At 36.2% G+C, this 20,960-nt stretch overlaps 1 protein-coding gene across 2 annotated transcripts in view; it reads left to right on the top strand.

The window, feature by feature from the left end:
* The window catches only part of cher (filamin A protein cher), a 104,827-nt gene that overhangs the window by 27,755 nt on the left and 56,112 nt on the right, over positions 1–20,960 (top strand). For both annotated transcript variants that reach the window (XM_089255502.1, XM_089255501.1), the window contains 12 exons: positions 7,115–7,375; positions 8,720–8,817; positions 9,711–9,977; positions 10,076–10,153; positions 10,253–10,415; positions 10,644–10,844; positions 10,976–11,113; positions 11,326–11,583; positions 12,337–12,527; positions 18,246–18,506; positions 20,054–20,174; positions 20,786–20,904. In XM_089255502.1, coding sequence (XP_089111628.1) covers positions 7,115–7,375; positions 8,720–8,817; positions 9,711–9,977; positions 10,076–10,153; positions 10,253–10,415; positions 10,644–10,844; positions 10,976–11,113; positions 11,326–11,583; positions 12,337–12,527; positions 18,246–18,506; positions 20,054–20,174; positions 20,786–20,904 — 2,156 coding nt within the window. The remainder of the gene's footprint in view (positions 1–7,114; positions 7,376–8,719; positions 8,818–9,710; positions 9,978–10,075; positions 10,154–10,252; positions 10,416–10,643; positions 10,845–10,975; positions 11,114–11,325; positions 11,584–12,336; positions 12,528–18,245; positions 18,507–20,053; positions 20,175–20,785; positions 20,905–20,960) is intronic.

Genomic DNA, 20,960 nt, shown 5'->3' with positions numbered 1-20,960 from the left:
TTTTTTTTTTTGACGTATTTTGTTAAGAAATTCCAAGCGTCGATTGTCTGCGGCATCACTCAGCATTAGGCTGTGATTCGGCCCCAGTGTCAAGGCCATGTTTCATAGTGTGTGTGTGTGGGATGGTTGATGGTGTGATGCAAGAGCTGCGGGAGGATAAAAGATATTCGTAAAGCATGTTTTTCTTTTTCCCCTTGTCTTACCTGTTCGGGGCGAGACTTGCGCACGTGGTTTGAATTCACAGGTGCGGCTCTTGAGGCAAGACATGATGCTCGTTCGAAAGCATATAGTAGCCTAACTGGTTATACGTTCGTGTGTGTTTTACGTATCGGGCTAGATTATTTCCCGCTTTAGTGGGTGGGTGGTGAAAGAATAGCTATCTTTTCGATGTTTGATGTCGTCTGGCAAGAAACTAAATTCTTCCTTTAGGAAAGATTTTTTTTGGTTATTATGCCGATACAAACCTCGCATGGGCATAACATCCAGAAAATCTTCCTAATGGATTGTGAGCCGAGAAAATAACATCTGATTTTGGTTTTCTTTCGATACATTGACTGTTATTGCTTTTCCCCCGCCTCCGTCAAAGGTGTGTGTGTGTGCAATTAACTTCATATATTAAGTCGACGCTCGTTATAACGATCCCCATTGTTCCATTGGAAACAGACGTTATATTGGGTGGTTATAAAAGAAAACACATGGGATAATCGAAAACATTAGGGACTTATCTTACTGGTCGCGCGTTGTAATTGAATGGGTGTTACAACGAGCGTCGACTGTATTTATGTATATATGTATTGATATCATATACCCCCAGACCAGTATTCCTCCACTTTTGGCTGTGGCTCATAACGGTTTCTCTCAATTCGAGACGCTCGTAACTCGAGGTTCTAATGATATGCTAATCTTTGTATAGTTTATCTTGAGGAAAGTTATGCTGTTATTTAACGGCCAGCAGACCGTTAAAAAGCCATAAATCATATTTTCTTAATTTTCTGTACACGTCCTAATGAATGAGAAGAGTGAATCAGTTTGTATTTATCCATCAATGATATGGATTGCAGTATTTAGCTGTAGAAAAATTTGTCACGAAATGGAAATAACTCTTGAGACAATAACTTAAGATCAACTCTAATATTAATATGAAGGTCTGTTTCTTGATTTGTCTTGACGTTGTAATCGTGGCATCTCTTCGAATAGGGGATCATGTTGCCAACTACGAACTGGCCGAGCTGAAAATAGATGCACTCGAGAGACCAGTGTCCGAGTATTTGAGTTTTGGTGACGCTCCGACTCCAGAGTCCGAGAGGCAGAACGAGGTTGTAAGGATTCGATTCTATTCCCATGGCCGGAATTTCGATTTCCTTGCACACAGATGTATGGATCCTGTTAATTCTTCGATCAAATTGGAAATCCGGGGACCGAACAAAGTGCAAAATCGCGATTTTCACCCGAATTTCTACGAGGTGAATGACGAGCATGTATTGGCTTACGGATACTTAGCAGCATCCAGTATGTTCATTGGGATAGTCATTTCCGGAAACTCTACTTACTACTTGGAACCAGCCGGATCTGTACTTCGAGGTGATTCCACGAAACTCGCTGCTCTCGTTTATAAGGAAGTGGACGTTGACTACTCCCCCATATTTAGGCTCAGCGAGAACAGCAAAAACTATACTTGGGCTTCAAAGCTTAAGGCTGGGAATTTTAGAGTTATGCATTCAGAATACACTGATAACGAAAAAATCTTAAGTTTTAATGTTGATCGCGCAAATCAGACAGGGTTGTCAACGGAAGAATTGGGTTGTCAAATGGAGGTCATCAGTGACAGCACCTTTTACGAATTGCAGAATAATGATTATAACGCCACTGCGTCTTGGTTATATCTTCACGTGAAGATAGCTGATTGGATATTTAGAAGTACGGAGGGTTTGCTTCCGGGTACCGGCAAGATTAGAATCTTGGTTGAAAAAATCGTGATCTTTACAGCATTGAACGACTCGGGTAATCCTTTCTCGGCAACTCGTAATATGAGTCAAATGCTAGATGAATTTTCCACAAGAGTTACTAATCACTGCTTGTCCGCATGCATCTGTGCGAGGATTATCAGTGGTGAAACCAGAGTCGTGGGGCTATCTTACACAGCGATACTTAATAGGCCTTCAGATGGCGGCATTTGTGCGCTTCCATTTACGCGTATGAATAAGGATGTGTTGAGAAATAAGTTTATAGTGACAATCAAAGACTGGACGGGCGGTCGCCTTCCACTCGCCATCACTCTGCTGAGTTTCGCTCACGAGCTCGGACACAGCTTCGGTAGCGACCACGATCCTTTGGGAGACTCCTCATGTTCACCAGGTGGTCGCTTGGGCTATCACTTGATGTCCAACATGACCCGGTTCAGAGGACATTTAATAGCAAAATTCTCGTCCTGCAGTCGGTTCTCGATGAAGAAGTTGATCGCTGAGAGACGTTCGTATTGCCTGCATCCGGTCGTTCAAGTCTGCGGGAACGCTATACGGGAAGGCCAAGAGGAGTGCGACTGCGGCTCATCTTCTGTCTGCGAACTCGTGGATAAATGCTGTACTCCGCCGGGTGGTTTGGCTGGAAATCTTGGTTGCACTTTCCGCCGGGATCTCAACTATTCGTGCAGTTTTAGAGACGACCCATGTTGCACCAAAGAATGTCAGGTGCTTGATGCGTTGCCTCGCAAGCAGTGTTACTGTCATCACGATTGTTGCGTCGTAGGTTTCTGTGATGGGAAGTCCAGACATTGTTCCGCACCGAAGCAAGTTGCTGATGGTACGCCCTGCATAGGTGGTGGTCTGACTTGCAAGAATGGGCGTTGTTCCAGTTCTCATTGCCAAGACAACGGCTACCTTGATTGCACATGCAATGAACAGCACCTCCGATGCCGACCATGCTGTGTGAGGGACGGCCTTTGCATCTCTGCTTACGATCTATTGAACGTCAAAACTGAGGCACATCTTCCTCCTGGTACATGGTGTGCTAAAAACATGCAATGCGACAACAACGGACATTGCCTTAATCCTCTGGAACCTGTAGTGACAAGACATTTTCACTACTGGGGAGCTTTCGCCATCGCAGCCATCATCCTATCGATTGGGATCGTATTTTACGGTTTCACCAGAAGACGCAAGATGCAAAATTCTAATGTGGGAGTCGCAACTTCCACTGTATGAAACAGGCTGCCTTTGTATGTAATGTAGTTATAACGACTCCCATCGTTCAACAGAAAACGACATTATATTGCGGTAATTATATAACGAAAGGTAGAACACAAATTAGCTTCTTAATAACACTCATATTTGAATGAAAAAATATTTTGTGATAATGTAAGCAGTTGCAGTGAGAATTCACCATGTTAGAATATAGTAATTTATTGTATTCGCTCACCGTAACTAAGATTATGGGAAGGGGGAGAGGCAAACGTGATTTTGCCGCCCCCCGCCACTTAGAAATTCGATGACTCATTATTGTATAGGTCGTTATAATGGAAGCTCTCAATAAAGCAGTCAACTGTTTTATGAATGGTAGTTATTCGAGGGTTCATTCACTAATAAAATTGCTTACTATGGGCAGAACCATTTATGTACTCATTCGTTGAATTTCTGGTGTATTACGAAACGCTTGTGACTGCTTTGCCTACAATCTGTATTGGTCATTAATTTTCGACGTGAATTTGTTGATGTACTAACATTTCTCCAGAAATAGGTTTTCATTCAAAATAAATGTCACTGTCTGTATTGCAAGCTTTATGAAGTATTTTCTGTAAAATAATTGAAATATAATTGAAAAATAATTGAATTGAATGTCCGTTTGACCTTTTTAACACTAGGTTTACCGACATTTCTTATACCCCCTTCTACCGACACGGGTCAATTTGAGCCATGAACAAAATCAACTTTTTTAAAAAAAACTTAAAAAAAAGACGTACATATAATCTCAGTTCCATTTATAATAAATAGTATGTGTACATAAAATTTATATTTAACATATCATCTATTCCGCTCATGTTTGACAGACGTACTTAATTTCGCTTATACTTTTCCCGCAAACAGTCCTTTTTGCATTCTGTACAGGTATTGTTGGTTTTGTTTCCATTGCAATATCCGATTTGGCAAGCTTTTCGTCCTTGTGGAGTATTTGGCGACGGACGATCAATGTTTTGTTTGATCAATCTTTTTCTTTGCCGGCAAGTTCTTCGGCCGGCTGAATAAGGAAATTATTTCTGGATAAATTTGATCCAGTACGTTCTTTGTACGGGATCCACCCAGGAAAAAAATCTAAATGGTTTATAATTTCACTCATAAAAGTTCGAAATGGGCCAAAATTACCCACCCGCTAAACCTTGTGTTAAGCATGTTAACCCGTTTTTATTCCATTCATTCGTAAAAAAATTGATTGCTGCTGAACATTTTTTTTTAATTTCCGATTCAGACGTGGGTTTACCCGTCAAAATTTGGTGGTTGAGATTTTTTATCCCTCAGTAGGTTTTTGATTTCACCCGATGGAAGATTCAGTTCAGAAATTACTCCTGATGAGATGAATCCAATAATTTTAATGTTTTGATAGGTTAAAACTTGAAACGAGCCCGTTAAAAAATTGAATAAGATTTTATATTTTTTTTCTTCAACACCTGGACGCACGTGTCCATTTGCATTTTCTTGTCTTGGGAAATAATTCCTTAGCCGTTTTGCCTCTTGGTAGTCTCGCCTGATCCAAGGGTACACTAGGTTCTTATTTTAAAGATAATATCTTCTAATCATTTTCTTTTATTGTCTAGGATCCTTGACCAACTTTTGAACGTTAAATGTTTGAACCGACGCATAAATTTCAATATCTGTTGGTCGTGCGTAATTGAATGCTGCTGGGAAATTTCTTCGACCACAACTTCCGATTGACGTGTTATTTATATTTACTTCATAAATTCTGGCGTGTTAACTATTTACTTCATAGCCCATATTTGGCTACTAAGCTTTTTTATTTTTGCCGGTTTTCCGGAAAGTGAAGCTTAAACATTTTGCTGATTATTCTTCTGGCTGATGTGCCCTGCCTTGAACAGCGCATTTCTTTTTCTTTTCACCGTGTTGAAGTTGAGCGTTTGGAGTCACGGTAACCCTTCTCTCGGGGTCACTGGGTCACCATCATCGCCGCCACCGTTGCTGCAATGTCTCGTTTCCAACCAGAACTGTCAATGAGAAAAAGGAAATGCTTAGGCCTTAAAAGGAAGTACATCAAATGCATTGTAATTTATTGCGTCATTTCACGCGGAGTTTTTCGGCTTCTTATGTCAGTGATGCAAGAGTTCACGCCCTCTACTATTCACAATCAGAAAGACCATTTTTTTAAAAATATTGGTTTTTTTCAGCGCATTCAGTTTTTTTTTGTGTGTATAGTGTTTTTTAGAGTGGCTCTGTTCTCGCAAGCGGCACGGTTCTGACAGGAAGCTGGATTGATTTAACTGAAAAATGCGCAATTTTTCGAATTTTTTCCTCTAAAGGTGCGAGGAGTGTACAATTAGAAAAGAGCAGGTGCCGGGGCGCTGAGTTTACTGTTTTACAGTAAACGGAGAGGTGCGCTAAGGTGCGCTAGAGAGGGCAGAGGGATCTGCTGCTTTGGATGCCTGCCCAGGAAGGATGCAGAGTTCACTATTTTTCCTTTCAAAATAATAAGGGGGGGGGGGGAGAATGTCGAAATGAATATTGCTCTGAGCGACAGATTAAAATTTTTGTTTCTGGTTGCGGTTCTTCATAGTACTAATGGGTCAAAATTTCGATATTCACCACTTGCTGATTCTGTTGAGTTGCTATAAAGGTATACTTCCAATTGCTGTAATTACCATGAAATTTTGGTTCTGGGTGGTCATTTTGAAACATGACTAAAAGTATCTAACTATACCTTTTCATTCTAATCAAACAAAAAACACTTTTAATTTTAATGAGCGTGCGTGTCTTGGAGAAAAAAAAACGTTTCTGGAATCATCTTTGTTATGGCTTGAAAGATTTTCTTATAAATGGCCTTTGATAAGCGCTTCATGCAGGTATTAACTGAACCAGGTACAAAGCTGTAGTTTGTGGGATTGACAAAGAGAATAAAACCAACACGGATTAGGATGTTATATTAGTCTAATATTCAATTTCCTAACTTTCAACCCTTAATATTGGTTTTTAAATCAATTTCTGATAACAGCCTAAATATTTCTCTTAAAAATGTACTTCAAGAAAAATTATAGATTTTTTTTTAAACCTTTCTATATAATTATAGCAAATTAATATAATCAGTACTTCCTGACTGGCTGGCATTTAATTGCCTATGAAATTTCATATTTTTCATAGGAAAACATTTGGAGCAATTTTTTTCATTCAAGCATAAAAGTAAATTTCGAATGGGACAAACTTTAATTTTTTGTTTCTGCTCATTTGCCATGCCTTTTTCATACGGAAGACTCGTGGGTGACATGACGCTTCAAGTTCAAGACACATCTTTTCCCAAATTTTAAGGAATGCATGATAATTAGGGTTGGGAATCAATTAAAATTTTTAACTGGTTAATTAGTTTTGGTTGATTAATCGACTGTAATCAAATTTTAATCGAATATTTTTGAACGCTAACCGTACATAATAAACGTAGGTAAAAATGCATTTCATTCATTTCAAGCACCTATTTTCTGCATGTGAACAAATATAAGAATAGATTAAGAAATTGTGGCCATCTGCATGAAACAATTTATATGTTGAACATATTTTGTCATATCCTGGAATTTCTTAACTTGGATCTGTTTATATATGGCATGTAGTAAAATAAATTTTAAAAAATGTGCCCGATCAAAATTTTTGAACCCCATGAGCAATATGTCCAGCCCTGGTTCATAAGCCTATGTATTTAACTTAATCAAATTTTGAGAAACCTGATTGAATTGCCGATAAGACAGTTTGACCCCAGTTTTAAAAAAAAAATTTTATAATAAATTCTATAATGTGAAAAATATTTTGGTAAACTATTTTCTGTTCGATTTTGTTTTTATTCCATTGAAGTTAATGTTTTTCTCCATAATTCAGAGTATTGAACTCTCGTCAATTTTCAATTTCTGCAGATAGCTCTGATATTGTTGACAGCAAGTTGAAGTTGATTCTTGGTTTGATATGGACTCTCATCTTGCATTACTCCATCTCTTTACCCATGTGGGAGGGCGAGGAAGGCGATGCTGCTTTCGACAAGAAAGGTGGTCCAACACCAAAGCAGAGGTTACTCGGATGGATCCAGAGCAAGTTACCTGATGTGCCAATTTCTAATTTCAATAAAGACTGGAATGATGGCAGAGCTCTTGCTGCCCTCATTGACGCTCTTGCTCCAGGTACGATGCAAAATAGCTTAGTATTCATTTTACCATTAAAATGATCAATGATAAGCAATTGACACTAAATTTTTTGTCTTGATAGAAAATTTTCAAATTATTAGTGCAAATTTATTATGTACCGCAACTTGCCTAGATATGATTCCTTAGTTACAATGTTTCAAACGGTTTTAATCTCTTTTTTCTAAATTTAAATAATCTTAATTAAATCTAAGTTTTTTTTTTTTGTTTTTTTTTTAAACATGAAATGACATTTCATACTAGATAATGTTTTCTTAGACATGAGGAAAAAGCTACCTGTTGCATTTTTTATTTTTTTTCGTAAACATATTTAACTAATTTTCTTTACATGGAATATTTATCTTCAAATCATTTATAAAATCAAAAATATACATATATTCAATTCTGAATACAAGTTTCTTATTTGCTTACTTTCGGAAAATATCATAGGGAAATAATAAATAACTATGAAGAACTTGAATTTTATCCAGTACTTTTTTTTTTTGTTCATTCATTAACACTTTCGGGTCTGAGCTATTTCGACTGTCCCTGTGGACTGAGGGTTTTTGGCACCTCTCATGATTTTTTTAAAAATTACTTAGAATATATACATACAGAATATATACATTAGAATATAATACATACTCAACAGTTTTTTAACTAGAAATTTCAAACTTTTTTTCTTTTATAATATAGCAGTTATTTATAGGTACTAATAATTAATTAATATTTAATGAGAAATAATTAAAAAAGTAAGTTTTAATTTTTTTAAAAAAATTTCCACATAAGAAAACATTTTTTAACATAAAATTTCAAACAATTCTGAATAAAAACTTATCCGAATGTTGTAAAAATATCTAAAAATGGTTTTTATTTAAAAAAATCATCTTATATATCAACAAACATGGCTACCTTACATAGGAAGACGAATGTGTTTCAACTGTACTTCTACATCATTTCATAAAGTTACATCCGTTGGCTGCTGCCATCTATAAGTATATATATCTATATATGTTTTTTTTGGAACTAGAAGATTTATAGATTAGGTTTAAAAACACTGGGAACATATATTCAGCCATTTTATAGCTACTAGAGTTAAAAGTTTAGCCAGAGTTAGACTCTGGCTTAGTTCCCTTGAACAAAAACGGCATCCCGAGTCGGGCTCAGGCTTAGACCCGAAAGTGTTAATGAAGTCACGAACCTTACTAATGAGTCCGGGTTTTGCTCCTAGAAAGAGTATAGTGAATGCTAAGCAACTTTTAAATGCTGTATTTAAAAATGATACAATACGAAAAATGCAAACTGTCTTTTTTTTTTTTTTTCAATAAAAATTTATTTCCAAAGGTTTGTGTCCTGACTGGCCTGATATGAAGCCTGATAATGCCCTGCAGAATGCTAAGGAAGCCATGCATCTTGCTGATAATTGGCTTGGTGTACCTCAGGTGATCAAAGCTTACTGATCTCTCATATCTTTTATAATTTTGTCTTGAAAGTGCTATTCAATAAATTGTTAACATAAAAAAAATTAATATTGAAACAATGTTTTGGAGTAGGCTGTTTCTCAAGGATGAGATGACCAAACATTTGGTCTCAAATGCACCAGGCACATTCAATGGACAGCAGTAATCATGGATTTAAAGAAGAACACAAGGTTCTGTTGTGAATTGTCGTCCTTGTTAGAATTACTCAAACAAAATTTCTTTGGCCTTCTGGTTCAAGTGATTTGAACAGCAGCAACTTGTGCTGCGTCAGCTAATAGACATAGTTGAGACATTCATCATAAATCTATGAAAAGTAATTCTTGATACAAGTTTTTTTTTAACTAAAGATATCCATGATAGGTCATCTAACCATTTAACTCTAGCTGAAACAGCCTAGCTTTTGTGTTATTATGATTTCCACAGTGACAGCTGTTAACATATTCTTGCTGCTGTTCTAATGCAAAAATATGCTTTAGTCAATCAAACCTTCATTTACAGCCTGAATTTCCATGTTTATTTAGCAATATTCTATTTTTTTAAATTAGAACAAAAGTGATGTATATTTATTTTCTATGTATCATACTTGACTTGTTTAAAATTATAAAAATCCCTAATCTCAATCTTATTTTCTGAGCTCTACTCTTAATTTTTTTTTCTTGCTGATCGAACCAAATCCCAGCCTCTCACTGATATCTTTTCTTATGGACCAATATATTTCTCCGTATCATTGTAAATAAGTATTATTTGTTGAACGCTGAACTAGCTTTAAGAATTTTCTTTAATGGCTGCATCAGCTTGTAATTGAATAAGTTATTAGCCTTTTTTTGAAGTTATTAATATATTTTCTTAATCAGCTCGTCAAACCAGAAGAGATGGTCAATCCAAATGTGGATGAGCTTTCCATGATGACTTACTTGTCACAATATCCGAAAGCGGAGCTGAAGCCTGGTGCTCCACTGAGGCCAAGAACAAATCCAAATAGAGTACGTTGTTATGGACCTGGTATTGAACCTACGGGTGTCAATGTTGGAGCGCCTACAATGTTCACAATTGAAACATTCAGTGCTGGTAAAGGTGACGTTCAAGTCTTCATAGAAAACCCTAAAGGAAAACTGGAACCAGTAAGTTTCCATATTTTAATTTCCACAATTTTAATGTTCAGCAAAACTGAATATGTACAAAGCTTATTAAAACTAACTACATACCACTTTTTTTCAAGGTGGAAATCAAGTTCAATGATGACCGTAGCAAGACCTACACTGTGAAATATACTGCCAAAATGGAAGGTCTGCACAAGGTACCCACATTTTTTGTTCATTTTGTTTGCACTTTTTTCAGAATTTTATTGGAATTCAAATATTTTTTCATTCTATTCAAAAAAAAATTTCCATCATAGGTTAAGGTTACCTTTGCTGGTAAAGAAGTTCCTAAGAGCCCATTTTCGGTAATGGTAGAAGGTCATGCTGGAGATTCATCGAAAGTAACTGCCTCAGGACCAGGTCTGGAGCCAGTGGGTGTTATGGCTGGAAAGCCCACTTACTTTGATATCTTCACCAAAGGTAATTTTGCTCAACAATATGAATTGCATTTTTTAAATCGAAATTAATGACCTCTTTTTATGTTAATGAATGATGTACACTGTGCATTCGAGCGAAATTAAGAAATACCTTTTAATCAATAATATTCATAGTAAACTGATCAAATAATAGTTGATCCATTGTACAAGGACTTCAAACTGTACTAATTTACTTTCTTCATTTAATTGTTTTGTTATATTTTACTTCCAGATGCTGGTAAAGGTCAAGTAGAAGTCATTATTCTTGATCCAAAAGGAAACAGGAATACTGTCCCGTGCAGGTTAAGGAAAACAGCTGATGATGTTTACCGTTGCGAGTATGTAGCGCAAACAACAGGAATGCATTCTGTCAATGTTTTCTTTGCTGGACAACAGATTCCTAAGAGCCCATTTGGTGTAAAAGTTACTCCAGGTACTAATATTTGAAATGTTATGAATTTCTCATCTATTTTGTTTCATTATGTAGAAAGTATTGTATGGAATGAAAACAAAACACTGCATGGAAGTTATGTTAATTAATTATTTTTAACAAAATTTTCTTAGTTTGTGATGCAAGAAAAGTCAAAGCAAGTGGAAGAGGCCTCCAGGCAAATGGGGTGCGTGTAAAAGATGTGGCGGATTTCAAAGTTTTCACAGAAAATGCTGGTGATGGGCAATTAGAGATCAAAGTCATTGGTCCAGGTATCAGACTCTATTATAACTGATCCCTTAATTAAATAATTACAAATTTTAATTTCTATATTGAACTTCTGTCTTAAAAATAATTTGAGATTCAAAATATTTTTAACAACAATATGAAATGTTTTATGGTATGACCGAAATGTACATTACTGTGTAATTTGTAAGAAATAAGATCTTAATTTTTTTTTACTGACAATACTATTGTATTTTAGGTGGAACACCAGAGAAAGTTGAGGTGCGTAAAATTGATGACAACTCCTATGATTGTGCTTACCATCCAAATAAAGAGGGTCGCTATGTTGTCATGATATCTTATGGTGGCAAAGAAATTCCTCATAGTCCATATGAAGTGAATGTTGGTCCATATAAAGAAACTAAAATTAGAGCCTATGGTCCTGGACTTGCTGGAGGCGTTGTTGGATTTCCAGCTTGCTTTACTGTAGATACAAATGGGGAAACAGGAGCCATTGGTAAATAACGTTTTGTTCAGTTAGCTTTGTTTTAGCATCATTAATTCATAAGTATTTTAAATAACTGGAAGTATTTCATCAAGAATACTGGCATATTGACTCTTTGCTGTCCTATATGAAGGCAGAATCTACATCATTAAAAAATGGTTCTTCATTGTTGTATCAGCCTTCTATGTGATTGCAGTAAACCACTTAGATGTTAGATTTTATGTTTTATAAGGTATTGTACCTAGGGGTCTTCTTGCAAGCGTGATTTGGGGGGGGGGGGCGCCTGCTAGAAAGTATGAGCTATAAAATGCCGAAAATACCTTTAGACTGCAAAGGATTAAAGTAATTTTTTTTTATACTTTGCTTCAGAAGTTTAGTATAAATCAAATTTTTACCAATGATTAAGCTGTCTTATTTTGCAAATTAATCTGTTTAATTAAGAATTACTGTACTCATTACTGTGCTCAGGAGTCCATGATTCTCTTAGGATAGTCCTGTATATTGGTTGGTTGCGTACAGTACTATAGGTTTTGTGATAACTGTATAGAGAGAGAACATATTTTTTAAAGAATTACAAGTGGCATTTTTCGCACTCTTATAAAAAGACCAAGATCAATGTTTTTCTTCCTGAAAACCTCTTTTAAGCTGAAAGAATTGATAATTCCTCATGTAGACCGAATATACTTGAAAATAATCATTCTGCTTATAAATGTTTTATGTATGACTTAATAACAATATTTTAAATTTCATTTTTTTTTACCTCAGGATTCTCCATAGAAGGTCCTTCACAGGCACGTATTGAATGTGTTGATCAGGGAGGTGGATCAGCTGATGTCAAGTATTACCCTACTGCTCCAGGAGAATATGCTGTACATATCTTGTGTGGCGATGAAGATATCCCAAAATCTCCATATGTTGCTCACATATTACCACAGACAGATTATTATCCAGATAAGGTACAATGCTTTCATATATAATCCATGTATTTTCCCTGTGGATTTCGAATTTAATTTTTCTTGTCATAAAGTTGACTTATTTGAATGTAAATGCAAAAAAACTTACTTATACTTGTGTATAAATTAACTCCTTTGCTTTTTCAAAAGCACCAAAACGACAAAAAATTTGAAATTTATTTTTTATACCCCAACCCCCAAACATTTTAGAGAGAAAAAAATTTTCATTGCAACTTCATTTCAGAAACAGAAAGGTCACAACAGACAAAATGCCCAATGAGGTGGTTGAAAAAAGTTCCCATCAAAATATGGGGGGGTGGGGGGTGTGTGTTCAGATATGCATCTAAACTATATCAAAAATACAGCAACCCAATAAGAGCAATAAAAAAAACAATTATGATATATACTGCCCATAAAAAAAATGATTTTAGGCAAGATTCAATCAATCTTGATTTCAAACAATCAAGTCTCTCTTCATAGCATAAGTCCCATGTGCCATCAAGAGCACGCATGGCTCTTTTCTGCACCCCCTGAACCAACTTGGGTTTTGGAGACCATACTTATAGGGACACTAACTGCATACTCAATCCCGGACAAACTAAGCCCCAGAAAAGTAGGATGACTTCTGGAGAATTCGAAGAGACCTTTTTAAGAACGAAACAGAGCGTTCCTTGTTTTTTTTTTACCACCCAGGTGGTCTGCTGCACCTCCGAGGGGGCGGGGGCTCTGCTACAGGCTGTGGAGGGCATGGTCATGATAGCTGGTCAATAAAAGCTGGTCAATAAAAGCTATAATGTGGATCACGTTATCGAGCATAATTGAAAACGACAGACATAATAATCTAGAACCAAAATAGTTTCTTTATAGTTATGGACATTTTATTCGGTAAATAAAAGTGGCTTTGTATAAAAAAAACTGGCTTGTTTTAGAGTCGTCACCTAAGCTAAAGCCCTGTCAGTCACCTGCCAGGGTCTTCAGGGGCGCACAGGGCTTTGCAGCAGGTAAGCGTGAGGACTCAATATTTCTAGACAAGTCTTATTACCTCTAAAATACATTGAAATCTCAGTAAGTCACAATCCGAACAGTATAGAAATTCCACACAGGTTTGAACCAAACTGTCGCCACAGTGGTGGTCAGCTGAAGTTGGATTTCTGTGGTTCCTAACCTCAAGTCACAAATGCGAGCCGATCTCCCCCTTTAAAAAGTCTCGCCCGTGAGAGCAATCGGCCTTTAAACGGTGCAAATATTCAATCATTACACTTCACTTCTGAAACATAGATGGTAGCACTGAAAAATTAGACACAACACTAGATACGCACTCAGACTGTTAGGTACATAAACTCGCACTCCCATCACAACTCAATAGGTTGTAAATTCCTTGAACCAATGCCCATGGCGATAGACCTAAGTTGTGCTCGGTTTGAAAGAAAAAAAAGGTAAGCTTGTGCTGCTCCTGGGACCAAGGACACTTCCTTGAGGGACTCCATTTTTTACACCTGCCCAATCAGGAAATTCCCTGTTCATCATAACCTACTGAGACTTATCTCACAACCATGACTATCTAATTCAACAAGTTCCCCCAATCTCATGTAAATGTTTCAAGAGTTTACCATGTTGGACCCAATCGAATGCCTTCTGGAAATATAGGTAATATCGACGTTTATTTTTTTCCAAAAGAATTGGTCACGTGATCATAGAAGCAGAGGAGTTTGGTTACAAATTACTTTTCCTTCCTAAACCCATGATGGTTTTCTGACATCACATTATTTTGTCCATATTCTTAACCAATTACCTTATGATGATTTCCATAATTTTTGAAAAAAGCTTGTCCAACTCACTGGGTGATAATTTGACACGGTTTATCTGTTACCGTTTTTAAGAATTGGTATGACATTAGTAAGCTTCCAATCCCCTGGGGACTATACCCTCAGTAACACTACTCTTCTAAATAGATCTCGGCAACTGGCTGACAGTTCATTAGCACATTCCGTAAGGACCAATAGCCATCTGGTTCTGGTGCCTTGCTTGCACATATATTTTGTAGAAGTTTTAATGTTTCCACATTTTCTACTTCAATACCGTTGAGGACTTCGTCACCCTATGACATATCTGTATTTTGAATACCACCTTCATTATTTAACATCTATCATATTAGAGGGTTCCTACTTTTCTTACTTTTTGGTAAAATGCTCTACTTTCTAGATTTTTTCCTACCAAAACCTATCAACAAAATTTGTATAATTAGTTTTAATTCAAGGAATCATCGATATAATGCCAAATAATGCAAATGCAGTAGATAGCAATGATTTTGCCAAAGCAGGAATTGCATGGTTTTGAATTTGGGGGGGGGGAGGGGATATGTGGCTCATTTGTAGTTTATTAATTTTTCTTTTGCTTAATTTGAGGGTTTAACAAGTATAGTAGTGATTTAAAAACTTCTGCCTGGTTGGGAAAAAAAAAAAAAAAGAGTAATTTTGTATTTACTGCTTTACTGTCTTGGACAGTAACATTCATCATTCAAAATTATGGTGCACATTTTATGTATAGGTGACAACAGTTTGCATAACAAAGCAGTTGGGTACATAGACCTATTCTAGGTTTTGTGACTCTGATACCCAATAACATTCAATTGTGTTCTGTATTTTTAGGGCATGCAGAGACATAAACAATATTTACAATGCTTAGCAAAGAGCTATAAATGAAAGTGCTTCATTTGTCGAAAATAATTACACTGGCATTGAACACTGAAATTTAAACAAATCCTTTTAAAAAAGGGATGGACATCGGAGTAAAACCATCTGGTTCACCTTGACTTATTTACATTGAATTCATTTCATTCCGTGCACTGCCTAGGCTCTATCGATCATTGTCAATTTTAGCCATTGCCACGGATGAGGGGGCTGGGCGATGTTGGGTGCTTTATTATGCATATAAAAATATAAAATACAACTTAATAAACTCTTTTAGCTTTATTGAGCTTGAGCGCTTTGTTTTTCTCTGTGGCCAAGCGCCAGGTCCTGAACCACGTTTTCCCTCATTGGCTCGGGTGAGCCCTCCTCCATGGCCAGGTCCTGGACCACATATCTTTTCTTGTTGGCTCGGGCGAGCCCTCCGCCGTGGCCAGGCCAGGTCCTGGACCACACTTCTTCCCTCGTTGGCTTGAGTGAGCCCTCCGCTGTGGCCAGACCAGGTCCTGGACCACGTTTATTTACATTGAACTGTAATTTGCACATTTTGCACTGTGCTCTTAGAAGTGGTCTCGAAAGAGCGTCATTTTTGAACTTGCTGATATATATTGAAGCTTTGCAATTTACTGTTTGGTCCACTAACTATCGCGATGGATATAGATTATTACAATCAGTTAGCATGGCATCCAGAGCATGACTGCCCTTCTTTATTACCATCACCATCTTACAAGGCAGGACGGTGCTGCCATCTATAAATTGTATTAAGTAGTAGATACATTACACTTGCATGTCTTCATAATTTGCTGTGTGGATTATCCAAGAGAGTTGACAGACTGGACTGTGGAAGACTCCAAAAAAAAATGTAATATATATATTGTGAAGGCAGACTGAAAAAATTAGCTGTGGTTTCTATTGCACTGTTTTGGCCAAAAATTATGTTTGTAACCAAGTCATTTCTGTTATTTTGTTTTGGCTCGAGTCAGGGGAAAAGTGAAGGGGAAAAAAGTTTTACAACTTTTCAAAAATTTTTTAGGGATTTTTTTATTATGCTATGATTTATGCTATGGATTTTTTGTTGTCTAAGAGGGACACCCTCCCCCGTCCTACTCTTTTTAATTTTAAGTGGGAGCCCTGTTAAAAGCACTACAGATGTAGAACACTGTTGTGTACCCTAGACCCTCCTATCAGGGGGGGGGGGACTGTCCCTTTACATCCATTGCCATACCTGTGTTATGAAAATGATTGTACCAGTGTTATCTGAAAACCTTGATTCACAACATCTTGTTTGCTATCCCTTATTGCTTTTTTCGATAAATGGTGAGTGGTCATCTCTTTCACTTTAGTATTCTGTGGATGCCCTTCTGTTTTTTAAGATGATTATGCACGTATTTACGTGAACCAGAGGGGGAGCGATGAACAAACCCGCTTTTTACGAGCAAAGGGTATTGCATCATGCAAAACAGTTTTGTTTTGAAATCAAGTCTTTATTACCCAAGCTCCTGGCATTTTAATTTGCCCTGTAATTTTGTCAATGGAGAAGCTATCCAAGTCAGAATTTTATAATTTCTCGTCTACACTGTTATTAGTATCATTAACTAATCCACATTCTCGTCTACCTGGTCTGGGAGTAAATAACCCGAACTAAGCCTAATTTTAAACCTCCCAGACACCCTTCCTATTCAGGTGAATCCTATTCCAATGAAGCCCCTAATTAATGAAACCAGAAAGCTCCAAAAACATGACCCTAAGAGAGGGACAAATGTCTTTCAGGCTGAATTGAAATACTGGATTGTACTCCCCCTAAATGTTCTGCTACTTCTTGGCAGTACTAGAATCATTGTGACATCTGAAGGCCCCTTCTTAGCAGATAATAGTAAGTCTTGGTACTCTGACAAACACACTTATATTCGTTCCTACCGGATTTGTTCCCATCCACATGACTACCTGCCTAGGGAGCTTTCCCCTATGAAAACGTCTTGAGCAGTGCTAATCTTCCCCAAATGAAGACAACTCAAAACCCCACAAATCCCTGCATACCCAGTTTTCCTGTTTCACAATTATAGAATCCTCGATAATGAAACTCCTACCACTATCGCCCTCTACATCATTCTCAACCACCCATTCCCCCTTTACACTGTCATTGCTCATAGAGATTGCTTCTTTAACGACAAGTGGCTCTGTCATACCCGGGCCCTCCAAGACCCTAACACTTTTGTAACGTTTCAACCATGAACTTCAACCTTTCTCTCCAAACAACCCTTACACTTGAATCTATCGGCTACTATATCCCTAGTTCAGGGAAACCTCCCCTTCGCAACCCCTACTTAACACTCATTGAGGTCGAGGCAAACCAATGTTAAAGCTAGATAAGAAGTGAAATAATAACGCTTATAAAAATAAGAGAATCGTTTACAAATTGAAATAATATAAAATATGTTACAATACAAATCTGAGAACATCAAAAGAAAAAATTAAAATATAATGCCCAACACTATTACGAGAGAAAGAAAACAACTTTGAACTATGTCCCAAAAAGTATCAAGATTACATCGCGATCATTACAAACTATCTTATCTGCTAAAGCAATAGTATTAGGCTTAAAGAAATAAATACCAATTACCATACCAAAAAAACTATTCCAATTTTCGTATTACACCGAAAAAACCCAAAATAAAAATATACAGAAGGTTCCCCCCACCCCAACTCCTCAAATATAAGAACGATTTTTTTTAAACAAAAACAAACTATATACAAAATATATATAAGTGAGTACATATGGTATGAAACAGAATATAGAGGAAATGAAAATTGTGCATGAATTACAATTTTTTGAAATTAAATTTATCCACATGAAATTTTAAGTTAAACTTATACAAATACAACACAACAGGCAAAATGCCCAACGAGGTGGCTGAGAAAAAGATTCCCATGACGAATATGGATGCCATATTTCAAAAACTTGTACACAATTGAATGGATATACAGTGAATTTTTTATTAATGCACGATTAAAATTATTCAATTGAAATTCTTAGGTTGAAGCTTATGGTCCAGGTTTGCAAAAGAGTGGTGTCGTCCAAGGTAAGCCTACAGAATTCACAGTTGACAGCAGAAAAGCTGGTGGACGTGCTCCATTGGATGTCAAAATTATGGATGAACAATATAAACCAGTTGAGGTCAAAGCTGAAGGAAACATGGATGGTACAGTCAAATGCACTTACATTCCCATGACCAGCAACAAGCACAATGTTCAAGTTAATTATGGTGGAGTTGCCATTCCTAAAAGTCCTTTCAGGGTGAGCTTTTATGAAAAACATGTATTTAATAAAGTTCATGAATTTGTATCACTAACACAAAATGATTCACTCATTCTTTATTTTGTTGTGAAAAAAATCAGTTTTTTGACGGTTCAATTACATAAAATATGCTCAATATTTTTAGCATATCGTGTATAGATGGGGACAGACATGAAAGGCTGGTGGGAGGGGTACATTGGCGTACGTCAATGTATGTGGATCGGAGGGGGGGGGGGGTTAGGGGTTCCAAACCCCCCCTTCAAGCCAAGATTATAGTGTTATTTTGCAGGAAAAAATTTAACCCCCCCATTGTGTGAGAAAATTCTGCGTTCCTATGGAGGGGCATGATACCAATTGATATATGAACTCTCATGCAACTGCACTTGGTAACAAAATAAAATACATGAATGTTCGTTTATATTGCTTAAAAAATATTATATCTCCTCAATTTATTCATACACTTTATTTTGCTTGGTTCTACTCACTTATTCAGTATGCTATATGTGTTTGGGGAGGTGATTACGAGTCCAATTTAAATGTTTTAATAAGTGCTCTGAAAAAAACTATAAATATTATTTCCTCTCGTAACCCTACACCATCTGCCTATAATTATAAATCGGACTATAGATTTAATATTGAAAAATTGTATATATACCGAAGTCTAATGTTTATTTATAAAAATCCTACTTGGTTTGAAATCAAGCAATGCCCAACAAACACACGTCTCCGTCGAGGTTTTCAATATAATATTATACAACCTAAAAAAACATTAACCCAAAAGCAATTTATATATTTGGCTCCATTATATTTTAATAACTTGCCAAATGAAATAAAATATGAAAATAAATTAAGAGCTTTCAAACAATTAATTATCAATTATATTAATATTTTACTACAATAGGAAGGTACTTCTCGGCCCCCAGTATACAGTGTTGTCACCTAGGCCTTTGAAATATTTGTCTATTTCTATACTTGTATTTTGCTTAGTACTTGTTAGTAGCCTATATGAAAGTGTTTGCCACCACAGAAAAATTTATGTTTGTATACTCTGGACGGATCAAGCGATCCCTTGAGTAGAATACTGTATTTATATATTTATATATATTGTTTTTTTTTTCTTAATAAACTATTTCATATATATGCATACACTAGCTCCATCATTGATGGAGGGGTAAGGGGGCAGTATCTCCTTCCATGATATTGCCTTAGAATGAAAACTTCGTTCACAAATTTTTTACGAAAATCGCTGACAGTTTTAGATCAAGAATATCATCTCATCAATTGCAGCTATTAAAAAAACCCGGCACAATTGCCATATGTGTCCTATGGTAGTGGCATATGGTATGTTGTTCTTAAAGTAAGAAATACAAAATGTTTCAAACTTTATGCAATAACGTATTTTCAAGTTTTACACATTTGACTCATAATTTGTATTGCACTTATACAGGTTGTACTAATAAAAATTTAATTCAGTTATACAGTAAGAGTTTGAGTAAATATCATTAGTGAAAATATTTGAGATATTTCATTCTGGTTACATTTTTAAGGTTGATGTTGGAAAGCCTGCAGACTCCAATAAAGTATCAGTCTTTGGTCCTGGTGTGGAGAAAGGTGTCAAAGCTCAAATTCCAACACATTTTAATATTGATAGCACAGCAGCTGGTACTGGTGAGCAAAGTTTTCAAGTTTAACTCTTTGTAATCCATTTAGTGTGAAGAAAAACTAATGTTTACATGTGTACTGTGTATGTATAGAGCTCTTGAGTTATGAATGGCCCATAAAATGATAAAATCAGAAAATTACTGAGCACAAGTAATACATTTGTAGCCTATGACTTTTATATAACATTTTACAAACTGCGAATCTTTTCTACTTTCAAGCTTTATTCTTGATTTTGTGAATGTGGGGGGGGAATTTATAAAACTATTAACATTATTTTAATGCTCGTGTCAGTTTCAAATGAATTTACTTTATCCCAGTTTGATAACTGCCTGATCGTGTGAACCAGACAAGTTAGTAATCATTGAAAATGATAAATTAGAATGGTCAACTTGACTTCATTTAAAAAGAGATCTTGTTTTGAAATTTTTCATAAAAGTTTGTATGGTGATATGTAAAATGATCCCACTCTTAAAGGGATATTGGCCTCCTGAAATTTCCTCAAATTCAACCCCAAATAGTGTGCTATTGGTTTTATGTGCATGGAATTTTCAAATATAAATGTCAATAGTCATGTAGATTGATTTTTAACATCTACATTTTCCTATCCATTCTTGAAGGAAAAGCTCAAGTGAAGATCACAGATGGCAAAGGAAAACCAATTCCTATCCAAGTGCTGGATAATGATGATGGAACTTACACCGTAGATTATGTTGCTCCAACTCCTGGCAATTACAAGGTAATCACATATTTCCATCGCAACGATGACAAAACTAAAAATATTTCATTTAAATA

This window comes from Pholcus phalangioides, unplaced genomic scaffold (genome assembly GCF_987345545.1).
Source record: "Pholcus phalangioides strain wild (caught in Gottingen) unplaced genomic scaffold, Ppha-v1.0 ptg000042l_1, whole genome shotgun sequence".
Taxonomy (NCBI): domain Eukaryota; kingdom Metazoa; phylum Arthropoda; class Arachnida; order Araneae; family Pholcidae; genus Pholcus; species Pholcus phalangioides.
This window is presented reverse-complemented; position numbering and strand designations above follow the sequence as displayed.